This window comes from Typopeltis vanoorti, chromosome 15 (genome assembly GCF_054136105.1).
Source record: "Typopeltis vanoorti isolate ZY-2024b chromosome 15, IOZ_Tvanoo_1.0, whole genome shotgun sequence".
Taxonomy (NCBI): Eukaryota; Metazoa; Arthropoda; class Arachnida; order Uropygi; family Thelyphonidae; genus Typopeltis; species Typopeltis vanoorti.
The window spans coordinates 7,140,532-7,154,744 of record NC_143563.1 but is presented as its reverse complement, the minus strand read 5'-3'; the positions used below and the strand labels follow the sequence as shown (position 1 = coordinate 7,154,744).

The 14,213-nt window shown below is 36.0% G+C and overlaps 1 protein-coding gene and 1 long non-coding RNA gene across 6 annotated transcripts in view; one reads left to right on the top strand and one right to left on the bottom strand.

Annotated features, from left to right (window-relative positions):
- The window catches only part of LOC150098335 (uncharacterized), a 214,604-nt gene extending 211,206 nt beyond the window's left edge, over positions 1-3,398 (top strand). Inside the window, exon 4 of the long non-coding RNA XR_016549516.1 lies at positions 2,660-3,398. This is a non-coding gene — a long non-coding RNA (uncharacterized LOC150098335). The remainder of the gene's footprint in view (positions 1-2,659) is intronic.
- Positions 1-14,213, bottom strand: part of LOC150098334 (centrosomal protein of 41 kDa-like) — a 188,136-nt gene that overhangs the window by 28,946 nt on the left and 144,977 nt on the right. For all 5 annotated transcript variants that reach the window (XR_016549515.1, XR_016549514.1, XM_090405327.1 and 2 more), the window contains 2 exons: positions 13,712-13,826; positions 7,046-7,234 (listed from right to left, as the gene is read on the bottom strand). Coding sequence is in view for 3 of the 5 variants with exons in the window: in XM_090405327.1 (XP_090261453.1) it covers positions 7,046-7,234; positions 13,712-13,826 (304 nt within the window). In the remaining 2 variants the exon portion in view is untranslated. The remainder of the gene's footprint in view (positions 1-7,045; positions 7,235-13,711; positions 13,827-14,213) is intronic.

The window sequence follows — 14,213 nt, the reverse complement described above, 5'->3', positions numbered from 1 at the left end:
ACATCGCAGGCTACTTGATTATCTCAACTAGTGTCTTAAACACTGATCTTCATACTATCCTTCAATGGGGGTGAGGACAACCTCATGGTCAATGCCACCAAAACAATCTTGCTTTTTCTCTCACAAAAGAGATTTCAGCTCACCTATCCTTACCCTCAGTAATACACAAATCACCAGACACGATTTCCCTGATCTTGGACCAAACATTTACCAGTCTCTCCTGACATAAATACATCACATCAATTGCTTCCACAGAATCCAAAAAAACTAGGCATTCTCTTTCATTCAAGATGAAATTTTAAACCCAATGAACGCTTAGCTATGTACAAATTCCAAATAGAAGTAGAATAGCATTCACATGTTTGAGGTGGCAGACCTAAAACTTCCCTGATACTGTCTAGAGGTGAGCAATAAGGTTCACAGATGAGGGGACAATGAGGCGCATATGCTAGCCCTGGTTTGGCTGAGTGATTAGCGCACCTGCTCTCCAAGTTGTGGGTTTAAATCCCACCATGGGCATAGATATTCGTGATTGTCTTTAGGTGGGAGATGATTTCATCATCCGGTGTGAGACCACTGCCTAACTTAATGGAGGTCTGAAGCGGCTTGAGAAAGTTCCATGTTTGGTCTCTAGAGCAGGGTTTCCGAACTATATAAAAATAAATCAAAATACGATATACACACGTGTGCATACATATGAAGTTGATAAAAATAGAAAAAATGTCCTTAGCCCACCCACAGTATGAAATGTTCTATAGGTGTGTTAATAACCTTTTGTTGATGGGAGCAACATAAAAGAATGATTCCTATCTTACGGATTCACTTCAACCTCTATTAAACAGATGTGGTGTTTCAGCACTGTGTCTATTCTACAGGTGCTTCAATGATCATTACTCTGCTGAACTGGCAACCATCATTCCTCCACTTTGTTGTACCTGTTAATACAAGAGAAGCAGCTGCCCAGCATTCCTATACTCTGTGCAACTGCAAACACATCACATCGAACATGTTTCTCCTCTTCACTTTTATTCCATCCACCTCTGGAACAACCTTTCTCATTTTCTTGTGAAGTATTCCTCCCAAACCACTACCACTTGCAACTCTTCAAAAAAACCTGTTATCTCAATCTGCATTTGCACCCCACACAGCACTGATGTACTTATAGGTCTTTCAGCCTCTAGTGTATGGGATCAACAAAAACATGCTAGGACTAATTTTCTTCTTCTTCCCCACCACTTAAATTGTGATTTTATTTTTTTTTTTGCGCTTGAAATGTAAAGTTTTATATCAATGCTGCTCCTGTGTTTTATATTAATTTAAAGTTACTTGACTGTTCCTTTAATTAGAAAACACAAGTTATTCTACTTGCCAAGAATAACTTGGCAAGTAGAATAAAAGAGCGGGTGCTTTTCCAGTTAATTTGGTGTAAGGTGTTGAGCATGTGATCTGAGAGGCCTGTTTCACCATAATGGTTATATTTAATGTGTCTAATGTGTTCTTTCTTGTGTATAGGGATTGTCCGTCCTGTTTCAGTAACGTACGGTTAAGTTCCAATGTATGGCAAGTTACAGGTGCAGCGGATGCAATAGACTCCAGGATGTGCCAGTGGGAAGAGAGGTTATCAGAAAAAATCAACAGAATCCTACAACATTATAACCTCAATGCTACCTTTAAACTACCCACTAAACTTAAAATCATATTCAGCTCCTCTAAGGATCCTCTCTTCCCACTGGCACATCCTGGAGTCTAATGCATCCGCTGCACCTGTAACTTGCCGTATATTGGAACTTAACCGTACGTTACTGAAACAGGACGGACAATCCCTATACACAAGAAAGAACACATTAGACACATTAAATATAACCATTATGGTGAAGCAGGCCTCTCAGATCACATGCTCAACACCTTACACCAAATCAACTGGAAAAGCACCTGCTCTTTACACCACACAAAAACCTGGTATGAAAGGAAATTTAAGGAAGCCTGCGAAATCCTGATAAACCATCCAAATATCAACAACAAAGATGGCATGAAATTTCCAAGGATCTGGATGGCACACATTCAGCCCACCTAATATATAAGATCCAGCATAAGTCAGGACTCTAGCCAATCTTCAGCTAGTATTAGAAACCATTCCATACCAACTGGCTGGAATGTACATGTATAATCATGATGTTAATATATGTATAGAGATAGATACACAGACTTGTTGCGTCCAATGTATGTCTACAACCAACAGATAATACTAATAATAGGACTCTAGCGTTGATGTATAATTTTTTTTCTTTTTCACCAGAGGTCAGGCCAACAATTGTTGTAGCGGTCGGTCAATAACTTTAACAAACCAGTTTGATTGTAGTGTAGCTTGTTTTCTGTGTCTAGTTGTATGCTCCAGAAGATGACCTTGACATAAAGGTCGAAACGTCGAATGTAGATTTTAGTTATATTAAACTAAAGTTTTTATTCAAACACATCAGTTGTCTCCATAATTTTCAAAAATGCATTAGGAAGCATACTCTTCCAGTTCATTATTGGAGCAATAAGAAGTCGTGGATGACTCAAAAATTATTTCAGGATGCCTCAATCAACTATTATGCGAGTGAAATGGAAAGCTATTGTGTGAAAGAAAATGCAGAATTTAAAATTTTATTATTTCCAGATAATGCTCCAGGTCATCCACCTTACATCAGTGATCTTCACACCAGAAAGTTGTCCCTCACACCCGATGAAGCCGCTGGTACTCCGTGAACTTCAAGGTTAAGGATCCTAGAGCCCAGAGCGAAAAATAGGAACTTCAGACACTGTGACTGATAGAAATAGTCGATGCATCAATAGAAGAACATTTCATGTGAGTGTGATATCATTTGTTATAAGTTACGTGTGCTGTAAGAAAGATATAATAACTGACTGTTGAGTTTTATAGGATAGGACAGCCAGAGAATAACTAATGCGCTCTTTGTCATAGAAATAAATAGTTATGTGTAGAGCGAAGTATAGCTAATTCCTGAAAAGTTACATGGGTTTTAAGAGTGATCTGTAACTTGTAAATAGTTAAGTCTGTGTTTTGATATAATTGATAAATTAATGGATATTCTGATAATATAGATGCAGTTTAAACTAAGGTACTAAAATTCATGTGATAAATTAAGTAACATAAGTTAACTGAGTGACTGGAAAGGATTAACATGTATCTCAATGAATCAGGGTATTTGCTATTAATATCTTGTTATTGTTGTGATACCAGAGGATTTGACGTGCGAGTTATTAGCTTAGAAAAGTTTTATCAATTAACGGAATAATCAGAAGGATGTTTATTATAAGAGGTATTTAGATAAACTGCATGAATTTGATTGATTTGAGATTTATCAGAGGATAGTTCCCCTGTACCTTTTGTATTGTATATTTCTTACTTAGCATTCATTAAATAAATCCTTTGAATTTTTATAAAAATTTGTTGACTGATCTTATTTCATCGCAATGCATTGATCTGAAATAAACCAAGCCTATAAGCGGGTATTCACTAGAATCATATTAGAGAGCGCAGTTGACAAACAATATAAATTTTTCCTGAGTTACATAGTGAGAGATATAAAGTGAGAAGTATAAAGAATTGCAAGTGGGAACTAAGTTAATCGGATTAGATTAGAATAAGGTAAATAGCACTTAATAGAGTTTGAAGTTATAGTAGACATAATAAAGATAAAAGAAAAAAAAATAATATAAAAGGTACAATAGACAAAGAAGAAAATAATTAACATAATAACATAACACAACTAATGGTGCAACTGATGTTATTTTACATTTTCCTCATTCACTTTTTCTTTCATTCTTCTGCTTGCTATACTACACAACAATAATTTCTCCAATCATTCTATTTTCTGTTTTGTCCTGAGCCAAGTGAGCACACTATTTCACTTCTTACTGTCACCTTATCATCCACGTTACTTTCAACCGCTTCTTTCATGTTCTCATTCAAATTTCACACACTATCATTTGCTACTTCCACATGCTCCATAATATGTTCACTATCTTTCCTTATGTCATTAATATTAGTCACTTCATTCTTCTCCCACTTTCTACACAATTCACATTTCTTGCACTTGCACACTCCTCTCTCTCGCTTTTGTACTATAACCCATTCACTCTACAACGAATTTGTAGAACATATACATAGTTTAGCATGAGGGATTTTGTACACTACGTCGTACAAAATCCCTCATGCTAAACTCCTTGAATAAGGAGGATTTGGCCACCATTCTCCTTGTATGTCAGTGCCATGAAAAATGCTTTCTGAACAAAATCACATATTAAATTTCACAAACAAACATGCACATTCAACTTGACAATCTAAAGTAAGTAAGATATAACCGAAAATAATTACTAAAATTACTAATATTCAGTAATAAAAGACATCTGTAGCACAGTGTGCAGCACTAACTTGAAAATGTTGAAAATTTATTTATCACTAGGTTAGACTATAATAGATTTAGTTTAATCCTTTATCCCAGTGAGAGCAAACAAAGTTTGCGCCTGAAAATATCTTCAGGACTAAATATAGTGTTGTACTATCTTATCCAATAAGTAGTGCAACACCAAGGCAACTCGTGGCAAAGGTGGAGCAAGCTACCAGGCACTTCTAACCCAGTATCTCCCATAATGCAAAACACATTTCCTATGTGGATATGTATACTGTTATGCATTAAAGGGATTGGCCATCTACCCAGACTAGTTTCGACCTTTATTGAGGTCTCTTCAGTGGGAGCCAGGCCCAGAGCTGGAGATACCAGGCAGAAGCAGTAGCAAGTCATCTGTGCCTATGGGAGTTGCCAAAAGGTTTATCACCTTTTTTAAAAATTACTCTGGATTTAGAGAAAGATGTTGAAAATTTATTTATCACTAGGTTAGACTATAATAGATTTAGTTTAATCCTTTATCCCAGTGAGAGCAAACAAAGTTTGCGCCTGAAAATATCTTCAGGACTAAATATAGTGTTGTACTATCTTATCCAATAAGTAGAAACTAGTGATAAATAAATAAACTAGTGATAAAAAAAAAACTAACCTAGTGATAATTAAATTTTCAACATCTTTCTCTAAATCCAGAGTAATTTTTAAAAAAGGTGATAAACCTTTTGGCAACTCCCATAGGCACAGATGACGTGCTACTGCTTCTGCCTGGTATCTCCAGCTCTGGGCCTGGCTCCCACTGAAGAGACCTCAATAAAGGTCGAAACTAGTCTGGGTAGATGGCCAATCCCTTTAATGCATAACAGTATACATATCCACATAGGAAATGTGTTTTGCATTATGGGAGATACTGGGTTAGAAGTGCCTGGTAGCTTGCTCCACCTTTGCCACGAGTTGCCTTGGTGTTGCACTACTTATTGGATAAGATAGTACAACACTATATTTAGTCCTGAAGATATTTTCAGGCGCAAACTTTGTTTGCTCTCACTGGGATAAAGGATTAAACTAAATCTATTATAGTCTAACCTAGTGATAAATAAACTTTCAACATCTTTCTCTAAATCCAGAGTAATTTTTAAAAAAGGTGATAAACCTTTTGGCAACTCCCATAGGCACAGATGACTTGCTACTGCTTCTGCCTGGTATCTCCAGCTCTGGGCCTGGCTCCCACTGAAGAGACCTCAATAAAGGTCGAAACTAGTCTGGGTAGATGGCCAATCCCTTTAATGCATAACAGTATACATATCCACATAGGAAATGTGTTTTGCATTATGGGAGATACTGGGTTAGAAGTGCCTGGTAGCTTGCTCCACCTTTGCCACGAGTTGCCTTGGTGTTGCACTACTTATTGGATAAGATAGTACAACACTATATTTAGTCCTGAAGATATTTTCAGGCGCAAACTTTGTTTGCTCTCACTGGGATAAAGGATTAAACTAAATCTATTATACTAACTTGAAAAGTTGGTAAAAACAAGAAGTGACAGAATATTGAAAGAAAAAATCCAAAGAATTACCTATCGATCCTTGAGATAGAAAATACAATCAAACATCTGAAATGTGGAAAGGCAGGTTTGATATATAATCAGGTGTGAGAAAAGAGTCCACACCATGAAAGAAAGTGGCATTATGCTCAATGTCAAAACTGGAAATATTAATCTCAACTCTTTATGCAGATGACATTATACCCTGAAATAAATCCAGTACAAGTTTGCAGACTTCATTAACAAATTTGGTATGAGAATCAGTAATAAAAAGACCAAAACTATGAAAATAGGCAGTAATATGGAAAAATGCAACTAAATTCTTAATGGAAAACCTACAGAGCAAGTATGGTAGGGAGGCAGTTGAATAAATTTATATGGAATAAGAGAGAAATTAGCCAAAACACTAAACTAGCAATATATAAGACAGCAGTGTTCAAACCATTTAAGTTATGGATCTGAGAGTTAGGTCAGAAATAAACAGTTGATCAAGGACTAGAGACCAAAGACATGAGAGCACCAAGAAAAACTAGGGGAGCGAACAGATGGCATCAATGATAAATTCATATTAAAAATGAAGATATTATAAAGGAACTTATCACTGTTCAAAGTTGAGAAAGCGTGAGCAGAGCCAATCTAAGGGTGGTCACTTAAAAAGAATGGGAGAGAAAAGGTAAACAAATCAGGTGTTTGATGCCAAGATGGCAGGAAAAAGACAAAGAGGAAGATCTAGGTGAATTGATGCAGTCAGACGTGTCCTAGAAGATATTAATATAAACATGACAATACTGGAGTGCTAACAAGTGACAGACTAATTTGAGGAAAATTGTTGACAGGAGATCAGCAATAATGTAAACTTATCATGTAGTACTGTAATAGTACTTGCAGACTCACTGCAAGTACATATCAGAAAGCTGATGATGATAACTCTTAAATTTAACATAATTTACTCAGTTATATTCTTACAACAAGCATCAAGTTATTTATTGTACAATTAGCATTTATGAAAAATGGAAAAACTATAATAAAAAAATAAAACTTATGTTATCTATGTTATATGTTCCTTTAGGAAAAATTAAAAAAAAAAAAAGGATATCTTCTTTAGAGAAACAATCCTTCATGCGAGTTTTTGATGAATGACTATTCTTGGCCAAATTCTGAGCAAGAGATGCATTAGGAACTGACTTTGTATTACTAAGCTCTTTTTTATCTAGTTTCTCTGGATACACAGGAACTCTACCCACAATCAAACCATCTGGAAATTTCTCAGCTGCTAACTTTAGTCCTGTTTATGTAATAAATTAAATGTATAGAAAATAAGTTCATATACATACACAATTTCTGATTTATTTACAAAAACTATCATAACAAATATTATGAGGAGCATGCTGAAAAGCAATGCCTTTTATTGGCTCTTCCAAAAGGGGGAGAGACGGCTGGAACTCATTCAGGAATGATCCCACATCATATTATACATACATAGTCTTCATATCATCTTATACTGGTAGTTTAGGTTCCATTTTGAACTTGAAAATATGCTTATTCTTTTATTTGCCTACTGTTTCAGTGCAATTCAATTAATTATGAGTATATAAAAAATGTTTCTAATGACAGCAGATGAATATACATAGGCTGTTCAATAAGTAATAAGACTATATTTATACAGAAAACAGATTACCTTTAATCGTCATCATTTACATGGTCTTTTTCGAAGTAACTCCCGTGAGACGTGATGTATTTGTCCCAACGTTGCGTCCACTTCTTAAACACATGTGAAAGTCCGTTTTTTGAGAGTTCTTTCAAAACCGCTTCCGCAGCTTTTACACATGCATTGTTGCTTTCAAAATGGCGGCCTCTTAATGGTTTCTTGAGCTAAGGAAACAGCGAGAAATCGCACGGTGCGAGATCAGGACTGTATGGAGGGTGTGGTAGGATATCTATGTTGTTCTTCTGCAAAACGTCCACTACACAACCAGCAATATGTGGCCTTGCATTATCGTGGTGCGATAAGAAGCCATTCTTCAGCAATGGATGCTTCCTTTTGATGTGCTGTACCATTGTCCGTAAAACATCAAATCCGCATAGTATGATCTGTTTACAGTATTCCCGGGTTCTACAGCGTGTTAGTAAACAATGCCTTTGTAGTCAAAAAACATTATGGTCATAACTTTACCAGCCGATTTTACAGTTTTTGCTTTCTAGGGGTAGGCAAAGACGGATGCTTCCATTCACTGCTTTGTTGTTTCATTGTAGGGTCATAGTGATACAACCAAGCTTCATCTGCTGTAATGATGCGTTTTAAGAAGTTGTCGCCTTCTTATTCCAGTCTTTCTTTCCATTCTGTGCACACATCCACTCAATGCTGCATTTGCTCCGGTGTCAAGAGTTTGGGAATCCATCAGGCGCAAACACGTTTCAGTCCCAAATGTTCAGCCATGATTCAGTGAACACTTCCCACAGAAATATTCAGGACATCATGCAGCTGGCATACTGTAATTCTGCAATCCTCCTTGATGATAATCGCTGCTGTGTTGATCATTGTTCTGTGATGGACGTTGAAGGTCTGCCCTCACGTTCAAGATCTTCCACATTTTGCCTTCCTTCCTTAAAAGTTTTATGCCAGCGAAAAACATTTGCACTCGACATTGCTTCATCGTGGAAAGCTTTGTGTATCATGTTAAAAGTGTCCGATGCCGATTTTTGCAAACGCACACAAAATTTAATCACATAACGCTGTTCCAAGGACGCTTCCATTTCGACAACTGGTGGCGGCTTGTAGGCACGTTGAAACAAGCTTGCGTTTAGTCATGTGACACTCTGGCACATCAGCCCGTATACACCATCTATCAACCTCTTTTGTTAATACAGACAACAACATTTCTTTATTCCACAGAAATTAATATTGTGATGAGTGATTTCGTGAAGTAAAATTAGTCTTATTACTTATTGAACAGCCCTCGTAGAATGAATGACTTTTTACCTTCAGTATAATTCCCAAGGTGGTACACAACTTGGAAAGAAGTCAACAGAATGCCCCCTCATAGGCAAAGTGCATTGTGCCATGTAACAAGTCATGTTCTTGTAGCTGGTATGAACTGGAGAAATACGATGCTCCCAAGTCAGTGTAACTGCGTCCAGGTAAAATGGCTGCAAGAAGAGAACTGATGGGGTATAAAATTGGTATTGTGATAGGATACGGTGTTGCAGGCCTACCTGTTCTGCAAACTATTGACAAATTGGACCATCCCAGGTCAATGATCAGTGACATCATACTGAGATGAAGGCGCAGGGAGTCAATTGCAAGTGTTAATCAAGTAGATGATCCACCACACTCACGAAAAGTGATCGAAGGATAATATGTAAAAACTGCCATTTGTCGGCTGACATGCTGAATGCAGAGTTCCAGGCATCGACTGGAATATCAATCTGCACAAAAACATTCAGAACCAAGGTTTACAACATGAGTTTCCATGGTAGGACTGCAATATGCAAGCCCCACATTACCTGAACCAACATACAGCATCATCTTCAGTGGTGCAAAGAGTGCGTACAGTGGGATGTGGAAGCTTGGAAAGCTGTGTTATGGAATGAATTATGCTACACCTTCTACCAAGCAGATGCCTGTCGAACATTTCGTACCAGAGTGTGTAAATGCAATTATAAAATTCAGAGGTGGCAGTGTGAGTATGGTTCTGTTTTACCTGTTTGGCCTCGGACCTCTGTGTATGTGGTGCTACGAACACTGAACTCTGAGAGGTATCTAAACATTCTGAACAATGTGAAGCTTCCTACTTTGGTGGCATTTCTATGGAATTGCAAGACAATGGACCATGTCATAAAGCTGCCGCCGTAACTGCATGGTTTGTGGACACAACGTCACCACATTGTGTCCACAAACCACAGGATTGGCCTCCATAGATCGCAACCCTACTGAACATCTGTGGGATGAACTGGAGCATCGAGCGAGGTTAAGGGTCATCTGCCCCACAACAGTCCAGAACCTAATTACATGTGTACAGATTTGGAATGATCCAAAAATTCTCATTGATTGCTATCATATGCTTGTGGAAAGTATGTCCCACAGGATTATGAGTAAAAAGCCATCCATTCTTCTACTGTCATTAGAAACATTTTTTTATATACCGTTAATCAAATGAATCACAATGAAGCAGGTAAGCAAATAAGACAATAAGCATGTTTTAAAGTTCAAAAAGGAACCTGAACACTAATATAAAAAATTATTTTAAGTACGAATTAAAACTGAAAATGATAAACTGGGAATTACTAAAAACATGAAAGATTAAATGCTAAAAAACATTACTGTGAAATAAATCAGAATTTAAAAACATAAGAAAAGGATAAGAAGACATATAATAGATGATACAATATTATGGTGTGTCAGCCATCTCATCATATCTATCTATTGGTATGTTTTCAAATTCCATCTTTTATTCCACAATAATGCTTTCCAGTCATTTAATGTTTCATGTTTTTAGTCATTAATAGTTTACCATTTTCAGTTTTAATTCATAGTTAATTTATACTTTTGCACTGGTGACTATAAAATATGCCTATTCTTTATTTGCCTACTGTTTTGGCATGATTCCATTCACTATGTGTATATAAAAAATCTTGTGATAATAGTCGATGAACAAAGCATGAATGACTTTTTTTCAGTATAATTTCCAAGGTATGTTTTTTAATGCACATTTTATTACTTTTAGGTTTTAATCACTAAAGTATAGGGTTCAAGTCAACAAGATTGATAAAAGCAGTACCTACACATAATAAGCTTCCAATTATACTAACCAGAAAAGAGGAACTTCATGAATGAAAATTTCAGAAGTCGGATATTGTATGTGTGTGGGGGGGCAGGGTAATGTAATATCACTGTATATAACCATATCCTTCTTTGCCTGTTTCTCTTTTTTGTCTTCTTTTGTTTTGTCTCATGTTACACTTCCTTTCTTACCTCTCTTCTACTTAAGTACTTTTCTTAGTCTCTCCAATCCTTGTTTGGTATTTTGTGAAGTACTCACTGCAACCTCAAATTTTTTACTGTTGTGCTGAACTCATTTGTTTATTACTGCTATACACTTTCTTTTTCACACTCACTCACCTCTTTCAAATTGCTTCTACTGTCATGCACTTGAACACCATTCGTGCTTGCATATTTTCCTTCATGTAACATTATCTTCCACACCAGCTCATTTAAATTTCTGCTCTCATTTAATATCTCTTGTTCCTTGAGTTGCTCAATCAGGAAAGATTTTTGATATACAGTAATTTAATGTTTATCTGATCTTCACAATAACCCGTCAATTATCGGAATGGCAGGTTCTATTAACTGAAGGATTAGATAAATGATAGATTGTATTTATACCATTATCTCCTTCCCCCCCCCTCCTCCATAAACTACTCTAACTTGCCAATGAACACATTTCCTGCATGCTACATCCATCCATCTTCAAGGCCCACCTTTCCTAATTGGGTTGTGGGGGCAGCAGCTGCAAGAGGGACTTCCAATGGTCATGATCCTCCGCCACCAAGCTCAGGTGTTCTGGTAGGACGCATGCTGCAGCACACGAAATATTGTTCATGTCAAAATCAAACAAAAGACTTACTGCCATGATTATTATATGTACTACTTATTTATCAATATACTAACTCAAACAAACACACATGATTATGACATATTATAAACTAAATTATCTGAAATTCTACAGTATCATGAATTTATATATACATACATATATATATGTATATATCAGGGACATATATTCAGGGTGTGCTAGGTGTGCAATGTACACCCATGGAATAGCAATATCACCAATATTATATTTTTGCATTTATTCATGTTAAAGACACCCCTAATTGTTTCTTGACTTCGCGTAATTCCTAAAATTAAACCCAATGTACTAATGCTTCATGAAAAGGACACTTTTCAAAGTGTAAACATTGCATCGCATTCATGTTAATAGTCTGGGTGTGTGTGGTCACAAATACAAACACCTTTGAGCCCTTTGAATAGATGTACAGGTGCAGCAGGTCAAATTCTTAGTGTTCCAGTGATTTTAAAAAACCCACAGGGCAAGGCAGGGACAATAACACCCAGAAATCAGTGGCTGTGATTGATTATTTTGTCAACCAATCCAACTGAACGTTGTCATTTGTCATGAGTTGCTGTTTTTGTTTTCTGAATTTCATACATTTTATGTGTATGAAGTGTGAACTGATGTGTTTAGGACATCAATACAGACAAGTTTTTAATGTATAATTTTCTATAAATAATTTATAACATTTTTGCCTATATTTACAATGGGAAAAATGTTGATGATGTACTGAATGTCATGCTTTCCATCAGAGCTTTTGTGGATTGTATGACTATGATTATAGTCGGAATAGGTTGGAACTTGTGTATAAATAAGTAAGTAAAATGAGTTATTTCAGTCTTTCTTTGATTCAAACCAAAAAAATAATAATTTCCCAAGGTGATTACTTTTCTGATTTCTGTGCATGTTACATGGCTGTATTTAAAAATCATATCAAAATTCAAATGATCTGTGTCTCACTCTAGTATTTGCCTATGGGGGGGGGGAGGGGCTGAAAAGTTCTGATAAACACTTAGAACAAAAATTATATTAAAGCAACTGATATAACCACAAGAAAGAACATATCTTAAAACCTTTTAATCCCTTTGTTTCATCAAATTTAATCTGTTTCTTTTAGAATATATAAAAAGACATAAAAAAAACAACAACTGGAGAAATGAAATTCCTATGACGGACAATAGGCTATACTCTCTGGGACAAAAGCAGCAGCACAGAAATACGTAAAGAACTAAAACTCAGTATTGAACAAAGTATATAAATACCAAAAGAAGTGGACTGAACATATCAAAAGACTGAATAGTTCAAGACTACCAAAAAAAAAAAAAAAAAAACCTCCAATATCACCTAGTGGGAAGATATAGAAGTCAGCGTCAACCAAGGAAAAGATGAAATGAGACTGGAACAGGCCACTGGGCCTAAATCCCTGAAAGGATGATGATGCCAGACATGTGAATTCCTTCATGGTGATTATCACAGCTTTTCAGGACACTCCTTCACATAATCTCTCACCATGAAGTGTAAACCCTTTGTGCTTCTCACATAAATGGCATGCATGAAGCATAGCTATTGTTCATTCGACCTTTATGCTTTCTATATTTAAAATTATATTCAAAGTTATTCTACAATTAATTGCTTTGGACCAATTAAGATGAGCACTGATGCACTATGCACTCTTAAAACTTTCATACATCAATAAAAATGCAATCATACAGGTTGTATAACTATATGACAGCACACCCAACCTAAATGGGCATGCAATGCCATTGATATATATATATGTGTGTTATCATTTTCTAGAGAGAGAGTGAGAGAGTTGCAAAACTTTTCATGCACTCCTTTAGCTTGTGTGTGTGTGAGAGAGATTTTAGTTATTGTTCAAAACTCTTCAGTTCATTACTTCCACCACATTCAGGTAATTTCATGAATCCATCATTATAGAACTATGCACTTTCATGGCTACACATCTTTAGTATCTTGATTTCACCATTTGACAAAAATCCCAAAATATCATATCAACATGTAGAGGAAATCTATCAAATGACATAGTTTTGTTTACTGAATTTGTTTCATAGAAAAAAAAAAAAAAAAAAAAAGGAATAACTTTTCAGCATGCACTGACAGATTCATAATAAGAGTAATGAAGTACTTACCACCAGAAAGCATAAATAGATTATCATAGCCTCTTTGTACCAGAGTTGTTGCAACTCGGGAGGCTATAACTTCATCTTCATCATATAATACAATTATTTTTTCTGGTAAATTCTTCTGTTTCTTGTTAAGGAATGTTTAGCATTAATTTCAACAAGCAAGAAAACAGTACATTATAAAACATCTAAGATAAGATAGCCAGATCATCCGGTCATATAAAATAGGAATCTCACTGATCAAAATATTAAATCATTAACTCTATGTTTTTATTTTATTTTGCTTAGTTGTCTTGTTTTGTATAGGAATTTGTGGCTTAACCATTCCTAGACAGAGCAGTGTTTTGCAATCTTGAATTTATATATACTGACCCTACATAAGAAGTCAGTCCCACGTGTGGACAAGTGATTAATTAAGAGTAAACAAAGAGTATGGAAAAAGCTGTTTCAAAGAACAGAGACAGATGGAACGAAGGCAGACAGGATGTTGGTTCAATACATCTGGGAC